This window comes from Macaca nemestrina, chromosome 2 (genome assembly GCF_043159975.1).
Source record: "Macaca nemestrina isolate mMacNem1 chromosome 2, mMacNem.hap1, whole genome shotgun sequence".
NCBI lineage: Eukaryota > Metazoa > Chordata > Mammalia > Primates > Cercopithecidae > Macaca > Macaca nemestrina.
This window is the reverse complement of record NC_092126.1, coordinates 132,527,728-132,545,501: the sequence shown is the minus strand read 5'-3', so window position 1 is coordinate 132,545,501 and position 17,774 is coordinate 132,527,728. Positions and strand designations below refer to the sequence as shown.

General features: G+C 41.9%; 1 protein-coding gene across 7 annotated transcripts in view; it reads left to right on the top strand.

The window, feature by feature from the left end:
* LOC105483833 (EGF domain specific O-linked N-acetylglucosamine transferase) overlaps nt 1–11,348 on the top strand; it is a 39,156-nt gene extending 27,808 nt beyond the window's left edge. For all 7 annotated transcript variants that reach the window (XM_071092060.1, XM_071092062.1, XM_071092063.1 and 4 more), the window contains 5 exons: nt 63–131; nt 6,100–6,161; nt 9,094–9,213; nt 10,445–10,547; nt 11,118–11,348. In XM_071092060.1, the coding sequence (XP_070948161.1) occupies nt 63–131; nt 6,100–6,161; nt 9,094–9,213; nt 10,445–10,547; nt 11,118–11,264 (501 nt within the window). In that variant the 3' untranslated portion in view covers nt 11,265–11,348. The remainder of the gene's footprint in view (nt 1–62; nt 132–6,099; nt 6,162–9,093; nt 9,214–10,444; nt 10,548–11,117) is intronic.
* The last annotated feature ends 6,426 nt before the right edge of the window (nt 11,349–17,774 follow it).

The following is a 17,774-nucleotide window of genomic DNA, read 5'->3' as shown; positions in this document are numbered from 1 at the left end:
AGATGTTCATTCATCTACCCAGGCATATACAGTGTTATTTTACTATTTCATTTTGATTACAGGATGGAAAAATTCGAGTCACCATTCTTGCACGGAGCACAGAATACCGGAAAATCTTAAACCAAAATGAGGTTAGTTTTTGGTATGTGTGTTTTTTTTTTTTTTTTTTTTTTTTGAGACGGAGTCTTGCTCTTTCACCCAGGCTGGAGTGCAGTGGCCGGATCTCAGCTCACTGCAAGCTCCGCCTCCCGGGTTTACGCCATTCTCCTGCCTCAGCCTCCCGAGTAGCTGGGACTACAGGCGCCCGCCACCGCGCCCGGCTAGTTTTTTTTTGTATTTTTAGTAGAGACGGGGTTTCACCGTGTTAGCCAGGATGGTCTCGATCTCCTGACCTCGTGATCCGCCCGCCTCGGCCTCCCAAAGTGCTGGGATTACAGGCTTGAGCCACCGCGCCCGGCCTTGGTATGTGTTTTTAATGCCTTCATATTGAATTTATAAAGGAAATTGTGCTTTTTTTTTGCATTACAATTAAAAGCTTTGGTTTAGGCCAGGCGCGGTGGCTCAAGCCTGTAATCCCAGCACTTTAGGAGGCCGAGACGGGCGGATCACGAGGTCAGGAGATCGAGAGCATCCTGGCTAATCCGGTGAAACCCTGTCTCTACTAAAAAAATACAAAAAAAAAACTAGCCGGGCGAGGTGACGGGCCCTGTAGTCCCAGGTACTCCGGAGGCTGAGGCAGGAGAATGGCATGAACCCGGGAGGCGGAGCTTGCAGTGAGCTGAGATCCGGCCACTGCACTCCAGCCTGGGCGACAGAGCAAGACTCCGTCTCAAAAAAAAAAAAAAAGAAAAGCTTTGGTTTAAAACTATTAGTTTTGAGAAAAGTTCGATGGCCTATACCCAGTTTATTTATTGGATTTGAATTTCTAGTGAGATTCACCAAACCAACCATGGACAAACTAGCTTTGCCTTATAGTAAATGTTCATCTGCATCAACTCAGCCTGGAGAAAGCTGTCTGAATCTTGCCTTGACTGCAGTAGAGGGCATCCAGACAAACAAGTAGCAAAAAGGCAAGACTTTCTTTTGCATAGTTGATGCAAAAGATGGTTGAGGCCATTAATCCTGTGGTATCAGCAGCAGATTCAGTTGGAAGAATCTCTATTCTGTTACATGACCATGTCTTAGAAACTGCATTTTCGGCATCCTGACTCATTGCAGTAGCACCAACTCATAAATTATATTTAACCTCAATGAGATCACCATGCAGGTCCACTACCTACAACATCATGGCCTGAAGGTAGCCTCTCAGTAGTAAGAATTTATTCTACAATAGTTAATTGAGCGCCTGCTATGTGTCAGGCCATGTTCTAGGTCCTGGAGATAGAGTAGAGCAAAGATGGGGAAGGTGCCTGACCTCATGCAGCTTACACTCTAGAGGTGAGAGACAGATAAGAAGTAAGTAAAAAAGTCAGTAAGTACGGTGATGTCAGGCAGTGATAAGTGCTTCGAAGGATATGAACCAGGGTGATGTCATAGAGACTGGGAATGTGGATGGAGGGGGTTGGTACTCACATGAGGGCATCAAAGAGACACTGCTTAGACTGAGACCTAATCAGAGAAGGATCTAGCAAGGGAAAGAGCCTCCCAGGCAGAGGCAAATGTATTCTAGTGGACTGAGCTTTCAGTATTCTAGAAACAGAGAGAATACCAATATGACTGTAACATCTTGAGAGAGGTGGGGCAATATCCAAGAAGTTAGGCATGGGGCAGGGAGGTCACAGATCATATCAGCCTTCTAGACCTTGGTGGGAGAGGGATTTTATTCCAGTGTAGGGGAAAGCCACTGTGAAGTTTTAAAGCAAGGCATTGTTGGTAGAATAATGTCTCTTCCTCCTCCTCCCGAAAGATGTCCACATCCAAATCCCTGAAACTTGCGAACAGGTTAGGTTACATGGCATAGGGAAAGTAAGGTTGCAGATGGGATTAAGGTCCCCAACCAACTGTCCTAAAAGTAAGGAGATTTTCCTGGATTATCCACGTGAGCCCAGTATAAATCACAAAATGGGCCTTAAAATCCATCTGCCAGAGAACTTTTGCCTCTGCCTGGACAGCTCTTTTCTTCACTGGCTTCTTCTCACTGATCAGATCTCAGTTCATCATTTCCTTAAAAGTGGGAGAGGGAGGCAGGAAAGAGAGTCAGAGAAGGAGATATAAGGGAAATGGGGCCAGAGAGATGCCATGTTGCTGGCTTCGAAGATGAAGGGGGCAGGCCTTGAGTCATGGAGTGTGGAGGGCTTCTAGAAGCTGGAAAAGGCAAGGCAGTGGGTTCTTCCCTGGAGCTTGCAGGAGGAACACAGCCCTGCTGACACCCTGATGTTAGCCCAGTGAGACCCATGTCAGGCTCCAGGCCTGCAGAACTGTAAGGGGATAAATTGTGTTGTGTTGAGCTGCTAGATTTGTGGCAGTTTGTTACAGCAGCAAATAGAAAACAAATACAGAGGGAGAGACGTGAATTGACATTTATTTTTAAGTCATTCTGCCTGCAAGAGTGAGAGCAAGGAGACTGATCAGAAGCTGTTATTGTGGCCCAGGGGAGAGCGTTTAGCCAAAGTGATGACAGTAGAGATGACATGGTAGATGGATTCAAGATATATTTTGGAGATAGGACCTATGATACTTACTTTTGGAATGCAGAAGTACATTCTCACTAGAGAAGGCCAGGAAAAGTATCAAGGATCAAGTGTGATTTGAGGCTTTTAACTTGAGCAGGTAAGTGGGAACAAACTGGACAATACTTATTAAGAGGGAAGTTGGGGGAGGGGGGTCATGTTTTGATGGGTAAAATATTTTACACAGACTAATTTGGCTGCCTAAGAAGCTGATCAGAATTATGTAATTAACCTCTCTTCCTGAGACCCATATGGATTACAGAGGACATGAACATATGGCATAATGAGGTGTTAATTGTAAGCTCTGTGGATGGAAGAAATGAGCAGTGTGTGTGTGGACGGTGTGTGTGTTTGTATGTGTGTGTTTAAAGACCTAGAAATAACGTATCAAATAGTGCAATGTTGGGTATACAAATGGGAAACCTCAGTAGCCAACAGATCAACAATATATATTGGTATGGACCATATATATTGAGTGCAATTGGGGGTCACGCATATTATTGTGTGCTCCTTTTGTACATTGTGCCCCCCAACCCTCCCAGCAAACCCATGAGGTAGGTATTGTATTATTATCCTCTATCCTAGACAAGGACACTGAGACTCAGAGGTTAAAAAACATGCCTAAGGTCACCCAGCTGGTGATTAGAGTAATGAGGACATGAGTCAAGGTAGTCGGGGACTGAAACTGCTTTCCTAGCCAGAGTGTGCTACTACTGAAACAGCGAATAGATTTCAGAGGAGGCAGAATCTACCTCTGGCCCCAGTCCATCAGGAAGGGGCAGGCTGAGGAACAGCATCAGGCTGCTGCAGAGAAGTCCAGTAGAAAGGTATAGTGCTATTCACAATAGCAGAGACTTGGAACCAACCCAAATGTCCATCAGTGACAGACTGGATTAAGAAAATGTGGCGCATATACACCATGGAATACTATGCAACCATAAAAAAGGATGAGTTCATGTCCTTTGTAGGGACATGGATGCAGCTAGAAACCATCATTCTCAGCAAACTATCTCAAGAACAGAAAACCAAACACCGCATGCTCGCACTCAGAGGTGGGAATTGAACAATGAGAACGCTTGGACACAGGGTGGGGAACATCACACACCGGGGCCTGTTGTGGGGGGAGGTGGAAAAGCGGAGGGATAGCATTAGGAGATATACCTAATGTAAATGACTAGTTAATGGGTGCAGCACACCAACATGGCACATGTATACATATGTAAAAAACCTGCATGTTGTGCACATGTACCCTAGAACTGAAAAGTATAATGAAAAAAAAAAAAAAAAGAAAGGTGTGGTGCTGGTAGATGCTTTAATGCAGGCGTGAGATTTTCAGATTCAGTCATGCACATTGCCCAGATGATGGTGCCCAAAGGTGAAATTTGATCATTCAGCCCCCAACTCCAAACCAAAGAGCACCCAACTGGCTGCTTCTGTCCTGAGGATTGGATCTCACTAGAAAGGCAGCTCCCGGGCAAGGAAGAAAGCACCTTTGGCTATACTTTGATTAATAAATAGATAATACAACCTAAATAGCCTCATTAAATCATGGCTTGTGGAATCCTGCCCAACTGCAGGGTTTGAATAGCTATTGGAAGGGATAGGGCCACCTTTCTCGTGCAACTAGAAGTCATGAAAAAGGGCATGCTTACCTTGAGACCCTCAGCACACGTGATTCCTTTTATGTGGGCAATCTCGTTAAAAGACCAACGCTTGCCGGATGCGGTGGCTCACGCCTGTAATCCCAGCACTTTGGGAGGCCAAGGCGGGCGGATCACAAGGTCAGGAGATCGAGACCATGGTGAAACCCCGTCTCTACTAAAAATACAAAAAAAAATGAGCCGGGCACGGTGGCGGGCGCCTGTAGGTCCAGCCACTCGGGAGGCTGAGGCAGGAGAATGGCGTGAACCCAGGAGGCGGAGCTTGCAGTGAGCCAGGATCGCGCCACTGCACTCCAGCTTGGGCGACAGAGCGAGACTCCGTCTCAAAAAAAAAAAAAAAAAAAAAAAAGACCAACGCTTATGCCATCTGCCATCTCTCCTGTAAAACAGAATGCTAATCTTCTTACCCCTTCTACTCTTCATAAGAGTTCAGGGGCTGTCTGGAGAGAGAAATTTCCAGTCACGACTCTCTGTGTGTGTGTGTGTGTGTGTGTATGTGTGTGTGAGTGACAATGGGGGGGATTCAATCTTGGTCACTGCTTGTTGCTTTCTGTAAGCAGGACAATAGAGCGCACTGGTTAAGAAGGTTAAGAACACAGGTTCTGGGGTCAGAAGACCTAGATTTATTTTTGGCTGTGCATTTGGGAGCTGTGAGATCCTGAGAAAGTTATTTCACTTCTCTGAGCCTATCTTGTGTAATTTATCAAGTGGGCATAGTACTAATACTTACTTGGTATGATTTTTTTTTTTTCAGACAGAGTTTTGCTCTTGTTGCCCAGGCTGGAGTGCAATGGCATGATCTCGGCTCACTGTAACCTCCATCTCTTGGGTTCAAGTGATTCTCCTCTCTTAGCCTCCTGAATAGCTGGGATTACAGGCATGCGCCACCACACCCAGCTAATTTTGTATTTTTAGTAGAGATGGGATTTCACCATGTTGGTCAGGTTGGCCTCGAACTCCTGACCTCAGGTGATCTGCCCACCTTGGCCTCCCAAAGTGCTGGGATTATAGGCGTGAGCCACTGCGCCTGGCCACTGGTATGATTCTTATGAGGATTAAGTGAAGTAAGCCTAATGACACACTTAGAAATGCCAGCACCACTTATATGCCCCGTCAGTGATACATGCAACTATTGATGTTGCTATTGCAGTGTAGTGCATGCCACAAGGCAACATGATTCAGGTGCAGACATTTCTGAATGGTGGTGATCCTCTATGACCTAATTGTGAGGGACAGAGAACCATGACTGTATTTTTCATAACAGATTAACAATGCTTTGTTACTTTCTGTTTGCTAGAAGAGTAATAGTTTTTCTATGTAGAAGTACTGAAAATGTTTTTCTGCCAAGACCTTAGTATTTTCAGAGGGTGAGGTTCAAAGCACTAGTGGTTTGTCTGAAATGAGATAATGGATGGGACAAAAACTCTAAGGTAAAGGCTGGAGTAACAGTTAATGATTAGTGTATTTCTGTGCCTAGCACTTTGCTTCCATGGATTTTCTTTTCCTTTCAGCCTCACAACAACACAGTGCATTGGTATTGAGGGAGGTAGAGTCATGTGTTCACAGGTGGAGCCTGGATTTGAACTTAATGACAGTTCAAAACTGTTGACCCAAATGATATTTATTTTCTTTTTATTTGTTGTTGTTGTTACGAAATGATATTTAATCTCTGAAATAGTATATGCAAAAAAAGAAATTTTAGGACTCATAAAGGAAAAACAGAAGAGAAAGAAGGAAAAGAGATGCTAAATGTTTCTCTTTTTTCCCAGCTTGTAAATGCACTGAAAACAGTACCTACATTTGAAGTCCAGATTGTTGATTACAAGTATAGGTAAGTAATAGCCAATCTCAGCAGACACTGTCAACTTTTGCTTGGATGAGGTCAAGGGGGCTAGAAAGCATTTTTCCAGTGGGAGTCATTGGCATTTGTAGGCCCAGAAGGGACAAGTAGATCTCATAAATGAATGAAATGGGCAGGTGAGGGCCCTGGGAACAAGGGCAGTTACTCTTTTTCTTTCTGGGGCCTGATGTTGGGACTCCATCTCCTTATTCAAAAGAAGTGATGAATTCAGATTTTCATTTAAAATTTCAGAAATTTTTTGTTTGTTTGTTTGTTTGTTTTTGAGACAGAGTCTTGCTCCGTCGCCCAGGCTGGAGTGCAGTGGTGCCACCTCGGCTCACTGTAACCTCCACCTCCTGGGTTCAAGTATTTCTTCTGCCTCTGCCTCCCGAGTAACTGGGACTACAGGCATGTGCCACCATGTCCGGCTAATTTTTATATTTTCAGTATGGATGAGGTTTCACCATGTTAGCCAGGCTGGTCTTGAAGTCCTGACCTCAAGTGATCCGCCCACCTCTGCCTCCCAAAGTGCTGCGATTACAGGCATGAGCCACCACACTCGGCCTAAAATTTCATAATTTTAAAAAATTAGCAGATTGGATACGGTGGCTCATGCCTGTAATCCTAGCATTTTGGAGGCCGAGAAGGGCAGATTGCCTGAGCTCAGGAGTTGGAAACCAGCTTGGGCAACATGGTGAAACCCATCTCTACTAAAAAATACAAAAAATGAGCCGGCTGTGGCAGCATGTGCCTGTAGTCTCAGCTATTCAGGATGCTGAGGCAGGAGAATGGCTTGAACCCGGGAGGTGGAAGTTGCAGTGAGCTGACATCGCACCATTGCACTCCAGCCTGTGTGACAGTACGAGACTCCGTCTCCAAAAAATAAAAAATTTAGAAAAAGGGCAACTAGTTCAAAATTTACAGATGTTATAAACCTAATTTGCCCTGCCTGCTGCCAGATTTCAACATCTGACTTAAAATTATTTATATGGGGATAATTTGAGGGTCAGAATAACATGAAATTTTAAAAAATGTTATGAAATATTTACATTTCTTTTAAAACTCTTAATACAACTAAAAGACTTAGAAAGACAGAATATGTCTATTATTCACAGTTTAGGTAATTCCTGTTGCTAGAATTACATCTTACTGGTAAAAGCAGTACATGTTTCTGGTTGAAAAAGTCAAGCAGTATAGAAAAGATCAAAAGGAAAAGTGAAAACTTTTGTCTCCACGTCCACCTGCAATCACAGCTGTGTTTCCCAAATCTAACACTATGAAGACTTTCCAGTTAAAAGAAGTACACGTCCCAGCATGTGGGTATCTAATATAGATACACTTAATTTCAGAGAATGTAAGCATGGGAGCTTTGCACTTCATTCATCATACATTAGTTCATTTGTGCAGTAAATCTCTACTGGGGACCCATGAGCTGGTTGCCAGTCTCAGCAGTAGGAATCCCATCCCATTATGGCGGATGGCATAGCCCTGGTCTTGAGGATCTCAGACACTGAATAGAGATAAATAGCAATCGTAAAAACAGCTATTATTTATCTCATCTCATGCTTTCAACAGTCTTCTGAGTTGGCCCATCCAGTCCCATTTTACAGATTATACTCTGCAGTGCTGAAGAAATGTTGTGTCAGTGTTGCTTGAAGAAATGAGTGAGCCAAGATGGGGCCCCCACATCAGTCCCAAAACCATTCACTGAGATGAGGCTGGGAAGAAATGGAAGGAACTGGGGAGGGCACCTCTGAGGTTGTATCATTGACTGGCTTTTAAGGATATGTTGTAGTTTCTCAGATAAGCAAGAATGACAATGAATTCGTATCTTGCCAGTCTGCGGGAAATATTAGTAACATGTTAGCATGGGGATTGGTGAGTGCTGACCACAGGCGTTTCCACAACTGGCAGCTCCAGGGGTATGTTCATCTGGGTGAATGGCTGTCCTTCCCTTGGCACCAGTTCACATTCCTGGAGAAACTGAGGCACATGTTCTTATTGAGATACATATACGCATGGAGCTGTCTTCCTTTTCCTCTGCGGAGTTTTGTTATTAGCTGGTGTAAAAGGGAATTCACCTTCCCTTCTTAGATCCAAAATAATCTTGATCATTTCTTTTTCTTTACTTTGGGTAAAATGGGGCTGGGAGATCTCATTTCTTTCTGTTTATTCAGAGTGTCACCCTTATTCCAACATTTCTCCCTAGCCTCACCTCAGTGAACTGTTTGGGGACTGATTTTTGGTTCAAGGGTTACACACTTATTAGTGTCTTGGGTTTAGAGAACACTTGTACAGTCCTAACATGCATAAAATTGCGTATTTGTCTGTTCCAAAGGCAGGATAATGCCTTGATGGTATCTGAGATAATTTTGGATGTACCCAGCTGGCATTAAAAAACTTAAATCACACAAGGAGAAATTTTTCTTTTTGAGAAGTCCTTATATTATCCTAAGGAAATAGTTTTTAATTTAGTGCTAGCGTGTCATAACATCTCTTTAACACTTGCCAATTTCTCTTTTTCTTGAAGAAAGAGCAGGCCTCAGGCTCTGAGCTTTGTCTTGCGATAGTATCTATCTCGATTTGAACACTACTTAGTTTGATTGTGTCAATTTTTACAATTTTGTTAATGTCATATGTCACTGATTTTCCATTTAAGACAGATGTTAAAGTTTCCTTTAAAACTAAATATGCTTAAACCTAAAAGGATAGGTGAGCTTACTTAGAAAATATGTTAAATTATTAAGAAATTTATTAATTACTAGAGAGCACTTGAAATTGGCAAAAATGCTTCTAAAAATGGAATGTGGTTTAAAATGGGCAATACACTTTTATAAATATCCTTACTGTGAATCATGAACTAACTCAACCTGATACTTCTCCCTTCTCCCCATCTCTCTCGTGTTACTCTGTATGTTCACAGAGAACTTGGGTTTTTGGATCAACTGAGGATCACACACAACTCAGACATATTTATTGGAATGCATGGAGCTGGTCTGACCCATTTACTTTTCCTTCCAGACTGGGCTGCTGTATTTGAACTGTAAGTGTTTGGAGGCAGTTTTACATTGAAGCAACTGATAATGCTTTTTATGCATGCTAAGGCTTTCATGCTGAGCATCAAAAGGCTTAATATTTAATCATTCAAAAACAGAAGTCACATCATATAGACATCTGGAAAGAAAAAAGGCCTGAAGCTAAAAATACAAAGTCCATAGCCTGCCATTGCGCTTAGTAAGCCAATTACCCCTTCATCTTCCCATCCCCAGCATGATACGGAAGATGTGAATCTGTGGTTTCCTTATTCTGAGTTTGTTCCTGCATACCTCCCAAACTCTGAGCGTCTTCTTGCAAACAGTGTAGTTATTGTGTTAAAAGAAAGCATTTATGGCTCATGCACAACATAGCTCCAAAACACAAGCCAATCACTTCACTTAGTGCTTGCTGATCCCATACACAGGGAAACTGAGGCCCTTGGGTGCTAGTGACTTGCCCAGGGCATGCTTTTAACTCAGTGGTTCGTTTATGGAGACATGGCCTTCCCTCTCATAATAATTCTGCTATTGACACTGTGTTCCATTTTAGTTCTTGAGACACTAATAGCAGTTACTGTTACCTGTTTCCCCCCATTATGCTAAATATCTGGATTCTATGGTTTCATTTGAAAAATGATTTGACTCTGTATTTATATAGGAGGCTATTTAGGAAAAAAAGTTGTCATGAACTTCCAATGCCCTGCAAAACATTTCAAAAATATATATGATATATGTAGAGAAATAGCCAGATAATGGATTCTGTCTCTGTCATTTCTCCTATAGAGAGAGAAGGAAGGATGGAAAAAAGGAGAGAGAAGGGAGAGAAATGTAACTGAGAAAACTCAAGCCTTAGAGTCTAATGGACCTGGGTTCTACTTTTGCATCCTTCACTATTTAGTTATATGACCTTGGAAGTGTTACCTATCCCCCTTGCCACTTAAATACATTTGAAGACAGGTATTATAAGGTGATGTCAAGTTCATAGGCAGCAGGCCCTACTGAACAAGGTCAGTTCTTTCCATTCCATGACCCTATTTTGTTTTTTAAAAGTTAAGTTCATTTAGTTCAGGGAATATTTTTACTTTCTCTTCCTCAGTCTTGTTTACTATCTTCCTCAGTCTTGTTTACAACCTTTTGCAAGGACATATTTGGGAGCTGCATTTTATTTTCACAGAGAGTTGTTGATTTGGCAGAAACCTTGGACAAAAGCCTCATGTTGTGACACCCTTGTGTCCTTAGGTACAACTGTGAAGATGAACGCTGTTACTTAGACTTGGCCAGGCTGAGAGGCATTCACTACATCACTTGGCAAAGGCAGAACAAAGTCTTTCCTCAGGATAAGGTAAAGTTCAATCACAAAACTTACCTTGCTTCATTTTTAATTGGTTTAAAGTATCCAATTATTGATATGAAAAACAGTTATTGAACTTGAGTGCTGCAAAGATAAACTGTTCTCTGGAATACTGAATTGTTTTATTTTATATTTGCAAATAGGAGAAAAGGGGGAATTAAGCAACCTGTATCTTTAATGTTGTACAGGCAGCTTCGTGAAATTTGAGCTTAGAAAAATCTATTAGATTATATATAGAGAGGGGATCAAGAAGCAACAGCCCTGTGGGCAAATCCAGCCCATGACATGTTTTTGTAAAGAAAGCACAGTCATGCCTGTCTGTTTATGCGCTGTCTCTAGTTGTTCGTGCACTTCAGTGACAGAGTGGAGTAACTGTGACTGAGACCTTAGAGTCAGCAGAGCTGAAAATATTTATCTTCTGGCCCTTAACAGGAAAAGTTTGCTGGTCTCTGATGTAGAACATAAATTAGTTGCCTTAGCCAAAGTAACATAATTTTCTTGCTGTAGAGAAAACCATGCCCTTAGTGAGTTATGGATTCGTGTTTTGGTTTGTTTTCGCAGGGCCACCATCCAACCCTGGGGGAGCACCCGAAGTTCACCAACTACTCTTTCGATGTAGAAGAATTTATGTATCTTGTCCTTCAGGCTGCAGACCACGTATTGCAACACCCAAAGTGGCCATTTAAGAAGAAACGTGATGAGCTATAAATATGTTGAGTCTGTTTGCAAAAAGAGAGTGTTTAAACACTCCAGCACCCAGACTTAGAATTAAATCAGTAAAGCAATCTGTTATTTCCTATACCCGAATTACCTTTTCTATGCCAAAACATACCTTCAGGATATTGTTATGTGTTTTGTAGACGTTAAGTGTTTCATGTGGTTTTTGTGTCATTGCTATTTATCAATAGCAATAATTTTGCACTGAAATCTTTTTATAGTTCAAAAATTGAGCATGGACTCCCTGGTACACTTTACCTTTCTTTCTTTTTGTTTTTCTGAAACAGAAAAAAAAAACCCTAATAGATACATATAACCTAATAGATTTTTCTAAGCCCAAATTTCATGAAGCTGACTTTATAACGTTAAAGATATAGGTTGCTTAACTCCAGGCTGGAGTGCAGTGGTATGATCTCAGTTTGTGCAACCTCCACCTCCCAGGTTCAAGCGATTCTTTTGCCTCAGCCACCTGAGTAGCTGGGATTACAGCCTGCACCACCACACCTGGCTAATTTTTTTTTTTTTTTTTTTTGAGACACAGTTTCACTCTATCACCCAGGCTGGACTGCAGTGGCATGATCTCAGCTCACTGCAACCTCTGCCTTCTGGGTTCAAGTGATTCTTGTGCCTCAGCCTCCCAAGTAGGTGGGATTAGAGGCGTGTACCACCACGCCCGGTTAATTTTTGTGTTTTTGATAGAGACGGGGTTTTACCATGTTGGCCAGGCTGGTCTTGAACTCTGGGTTCAAGAAATCCTCTCACCTTGGCCTCCCAAAGTGCTGGGATTACAGGTGTGAGTCACCACGCATGGCCCTGAACTTTCTCTTTTTACGGATACCAAAGTTTTCAACTTTTTCAGCTTTAGAATTTGTAAATATTTTTGTGGAGTATCATATGACTGTAATTCCAGAGTGTTCCAACTTGTTTATGATATATTTGGGTAAATTTACAACTCTTCTTTTATTTGCCATAATCTGGTTATAACACTGTTTGTAGTAGGAAAGGAAAACATGCAACACACACACACGCGCGCGCACACACACACACACACACACACACGCAGAGTTGTGATTCTCAGTACCAAGCTATAGGACCATGTTATATAGATCAGTTTAGTCACCTCCAGTTTATATGCATCAAGAACCTGAATAAATCATGCCACTATATTAATTTATATTTACATGTTTCATATTCAAATCATGTTTTCCTAAAATGTAGCAACTATATGTGGTAAAAGAAAATTAGAATATTCTGTAGGACTGTTTTGCATACCTTCTATCTGGTTTCCACTGATTCCTCCTTAGCCATGGAGTGCATTTGTGATTAATTTGTATATGAAATAGTGGTTTCCATTTTATGTGAGTATTTGTAACTGCATATACCAGTGTGTGTGCATCTACCTCTGTCAGCATCAAAGTATTCTAGTCTTTAATTTCAAAAACTTCAAATTAGCCTCATGAGGATAATTTTTCTCTATAAAAAAGTAAGACCAAGAAAAAACAAACTACAGATGTGTGACATTCAATCAAAGTGAAAAGCCACAAGAAAGTGTCGTTGATTAAAAAGAATATCTGGAATGTAGCCCTACTCTTTGAATGGGATTCATTTCTTACTGCTTATGAACTTTCAATTTAGTAGTCAGAAACCGTGGATTTATTTTACTGTACAATGTGAAGTTTACATTTTATTAACACTTGAGTAGTCTAATTTAGAGACTAGTTCTATTTTTTAAAATAGTGGGGTAGCAAATTACAGAATAGCTAAATAATTTTTTTAAAACATTTTACAGTTGTAAAAAATATGCATCAGAAAAATGACACACAAAACAAAATATCTGGACCTTTACAGAAGATGTTTGCTGACCCCCATTTTAAAGGATTTGAATAGTCTTCTAGAATTGAGGAATATTTATTAAAGTACCTGTAAAGAAAATAGTGAATCACTGTAGCAATAGCTTTGATTCAGATCTTAAAATCGTATAAAAAGAATTACATGTTACAGATTTTTAAATGACAGGTATTGCAAGGTTTTTTTTTGTGCAAAATACTGAGTAACCACTGGGAAAATATTTCAGATGAAAGGAATGACAAAAGCATGTTGTACTTCGCGTCAGCAAGGCATTGACTTCTGAAAAAATGCTCTGAAAAAAAGGTTTCACCGTTTGTCTTCTTACCTCATTTTAAGAAGCGTGTGGAAATGGGATGCTGTAGAGTAGTGAGAATTTCAGAAATTGAGAACAATTTCGAAATAAAATGCTGTATTTGAATATTTTGCATTTAAAGAGAATACATTTTATATAAACAGGAAAATACATTTGACACTTTATGGAATTAACTTTCATGAGACTTTTTGTGGGAACAGAAGTTCTTCACCTTATAAAATGTAAAGATTGCTCTTTTTATTAAGTCTTTAACAGGGATGCATTTCATTGTATGTTTTGGGTATGGCTTTGGAATAAATCGTTTTATATCTTATTTGAATATCAGAACCATTGGTAAGGTTTTCTGTGTCTGAATGTTTCTGTGCTTCCTTTTTGGCAATCTGGTAGCTCTTAGATTATAAAAATTAAGTACCTCTCTGGTGAAGAATTCAGTTTGATCAAAAATTATACCTTTTATTTAGCAGTTTATTACATGATGCCTCTATAAATGGTACATTGTATAATCATTACCAAAATGACATGAGAATTGTGGTTCCTGTTTTTCATGTGAAGAATGCTTCCCTAAAGATCACAAGCCTTCTGGTTCTACATCCACAGTCTTCCATTTGTTTAGGGAAGTCTTCCATTCCACTTTAGGGAAGTTATGGGACTTCCCTAAAGATCAAAAGCCTTCTGATTCCACGTTCACAGTCTTCCATTCATTTATTTACTTGTTCATTCAATAAATATTGACTGAGCTGCAACTTTGTATCAGTTACTATTCTAAGTTCTGGGAATATAGCAAAGAAACGACTAGATAAAAGTCATTGCCCTCATGGAGCTTACATTCTGGTGGCGACAGACATTAACATAAATAAGATGTACAGTGTGCCAGATTCTGATACATGCTATGGAGAAACCAAAGAGGGATATGGAGTCTGGGGTTAGGTGGAGTCCTGCACACTTAAGTAGGGGGTCAGGGAAGTCTTCATTGACTGAAGACTAGAAGGAGATGAGGGATGGAGTTATGCAGACAACTGGAAAAGGAGCATTCCAGGAAGCTAGAAGAGCACGTGCAAAGGCCCCAAGGCAGGAGCATGCCTGGTATGTTTGAGGAACAGCAAGGAAGCCAGTGTCGCTGGTGTGATCAAGGGCAGAGGAGTAGGAGGCGAAGTCAAGCAATAATGCAACAAGGGTGTAGATGGCACGGTTCTGATGAGATGGAAGCCATTGAAGGGATCTGAGTAAAGGGGTAAAGACCTGCCTTATCTCATAACAGCTGTTATGCTGAGAATATGGTGTGGAGGGATGGCTTAGGAAAACAGACTCTGGGATGGAGATTTGAATGCAGATAGTTTTTTGCGGGGGAAGGTTCTCACAATACCTGTGAGGATGTAAGGGGTCCAGGCTTGGGCAGAGGGAGAAATAGAGGGGCAATGTCAGGTGAGGCCTCAGTGGGGTGCTGTAGAGCTGGTGTGGTCCTTCAGTGAGGTCCCCAGATGAGGCAAGAAATGCACATAACAAGTTCAAATAGGGGCCATCCCAGGGAAGGGTGGGGCCTTAGCAAGGCCACTCCCTTCATTTGAGGGCAAGGCCTGGTGAGGAGCTCAGCTGTGAACCATCAGCGGCCACATTTCAAGCAATCTGGGGACTGAGTGCTCCAGTCTGGAGGGGAGCTCAGCAGGTGAGGTGGTGCCAAGGTGGTGCATTTAGCTTGTCCTACTCTCCCTCCTGCTTCCTGTCAACTGGAAGTTGCATCTAAAATCTCCTTAAGATTCAGATTTAATGTCTATTTTTAAAGAATACTTACAGTTTGTACTGTGTACTTCACATGGTAGAAGTCTAGGGGAGGGGTCAGCACACTGTACAGGGCTGATAGTGAATATTTTAGGCTTTGTGGGCCACATATGGTCTCTGTTGCGTGTTATTATTTGTTGCCCTCCTCCTGCAGTCTTTTAGAAATGTAAAAACCATTCTTCTAAGATGTTTAAATAGAGGTTAAGGAACTTGGCCAAAGTCACACAGTCAGTAGCAGAAGGATTGGACATAGGGCTTTCTTGGTGAAGGAATTTTGAGTTAGATAGGGATGTTTACATGTAATGGAGGAAGGAAGGAGGTCGAGGAGGAAAGAAAGGGAGGAAGGAAGGAAGGGAGGAAGGGAAGAAGGAAGGGAAAGATAAGGGAGAAATTAGTTGGGGGATATAGAACATGGAGAAAACAGTCCTGTAGTTGGGCCTTTTCTTGCCGCTACAAAATGAATTTTTTGTTTTGTTTCTTAGTTTGTTTTCAGACAGGTCTCCCTCTGTCACCCAGGCCGGAGTGCAGCAGCGCAATCATAGGTCACTCTTGGCCTCAAGTGATCTTCCTGCCTCAGCTTCCTAAGTAGCTGGGACTACAGGCATGCACCACCAGGCCTGGATAATTTTTCATATTTTGTTGAGATGGGATCTCACTATGTTGCCCAGGCTGGTCTCAAACTCTGAGCTTAAGAGATCCTCTGGTCTCAGCCTCCCACAATGCTTGGATTACAGGTGTGAGCCACCACTCTTGGCCCAAAATAGTTATTTTTTGAAACCTAGTCAGTAGAGAGAAAATATGGAAAATACTTTTTCTAAACTAGGAACATATACACAAATCAACTCAGGTATGATTGCCCTGGAGAAAGCAATTGTTTAAAATAACCTGCTCCCAAGCAAGGGCTGTTGCCAGAATATTTTAATACCTTTGTTCTCTTTCAGCTTACTGGGCCATGTCAAAAGATGTTATAACTGTTCTTGTCAAAACAGAAGTGGGTTAAAGCAGTTTGCTCACATATTCTTTCTCGCTGGCTGTGTGCCCTCGCCTTGGCTGGTAGTGCACAGGACCACAAGGTGGCAGTCAAGCCCTTCCAAATGGCCTCTTGGGTGGTCTGAAGCCCGATGTCTGAATTTCATTGTAGATTCCAGGCACCTGAGTGTTAGGAGTAAGGCCTTTCTTCTGAGTGTGATGGATTTTGTTATTCCTGATTTGAGGGAATGTGGGAAAATGATCACGGACGGCTTTCAGGTTTAAGTGTGGAATTGCTTAGCTGCCGCCAATAGCTGGATCCTGTATAATATCTCCTGATCATCTTGTGGGAAGAGTGCTTGGTTCTCAGAAGATGATTTCTAGTGACAGAAGCTGCTTAGGGGAATGCATTCTTTTTGACTTGGTAGATAATTTGATGAGGACTCTAGTTCTATTTAGGATCTATAGCTGGCACATGAACTCTTCAATTCTTCAGACCAAATTTATGTTGGTTTTCTAGGTTATATTTTTTTACTTGTAGATTGGTGGTAATATACATTAGGCAGGGTTCCTATAAGGATAAATTAAGAGAAAAATGTCACACTTACCTAGTGCCTGGCACAAAACATGTTTAGTAAATGCTATTATTGCGCTATTACACATGGAGTTATTATTTAAGGGTCTAATACCTGGGAAGCATTTAAATTCTGATCTCCAGACCTCTCCTCAGACCAAGTAAATCAGAATCCCTAGCGGCACAGTCTGGCTGACTATATTTTGTTAAATGTTCCCAGGTGGTTCTGATGTACAGGGGTTGGGAACTGCTGTTCTGGAGACACTGATGAAGCTGGTGGCAGTAGACAGTTCATGAGGTCTAAGCCAGAATTTGCCAAAGTATCTTCCACTGAGTGTCCATAAGATGTTCCATAAAAAATAGGTTACAGCCGGGCATGGTGGCTCACGCCTGTAATCCCAGCACTTTGGGAGGCTGAGGCGGGCTGATCACGAGGTCAAGAGTTCGAGACCATCCTGGCCAACATAAGGAAACCCCGTCTCTACTAAAAATATAAAAATTAGCTGGGCATGGTGGCATGCACCTGTAGTCCCAACCACTCGGGAGGCTGAGGCAGGAAAATCGCTTGAACTCAGGAGGCAGAGGTTTCAGTGAGCCAAGATCCCGCCACTGCACTGCGTGCAAGTTTATTTGACCATGGAATCTTTTCTTCAAGAGGTATGAGGATTGGTGTTGCAAGAATCCCACTCCAGGCAGGCTACCCTAAGCATTTGCCATGGCTAAAGCCCCCTTCTGGGGAAAGGGGGCCCAGGCAGTGCCTTCACCATGCAGTTGTTCTGGTCAGTTGTATCTTATTTGTTGAGTTAAATCAACTGTGCTACCTGGTCCTTGTTAATTGGACCAGGAATCAACAGCTGAGCCAAAGTCTATTCAATCAAGAGGCTGCGAGATAAATGGTAAATAAATGACCCATCCAGAGCCATTCTGCTGGGGACATTTGAAGGTGAGATACAAAGAGAATGCCAAAGTTCCTGGGACAAAGACACCAGATCTGAGCTATTGGGGCTCCTCCTGTATGGGG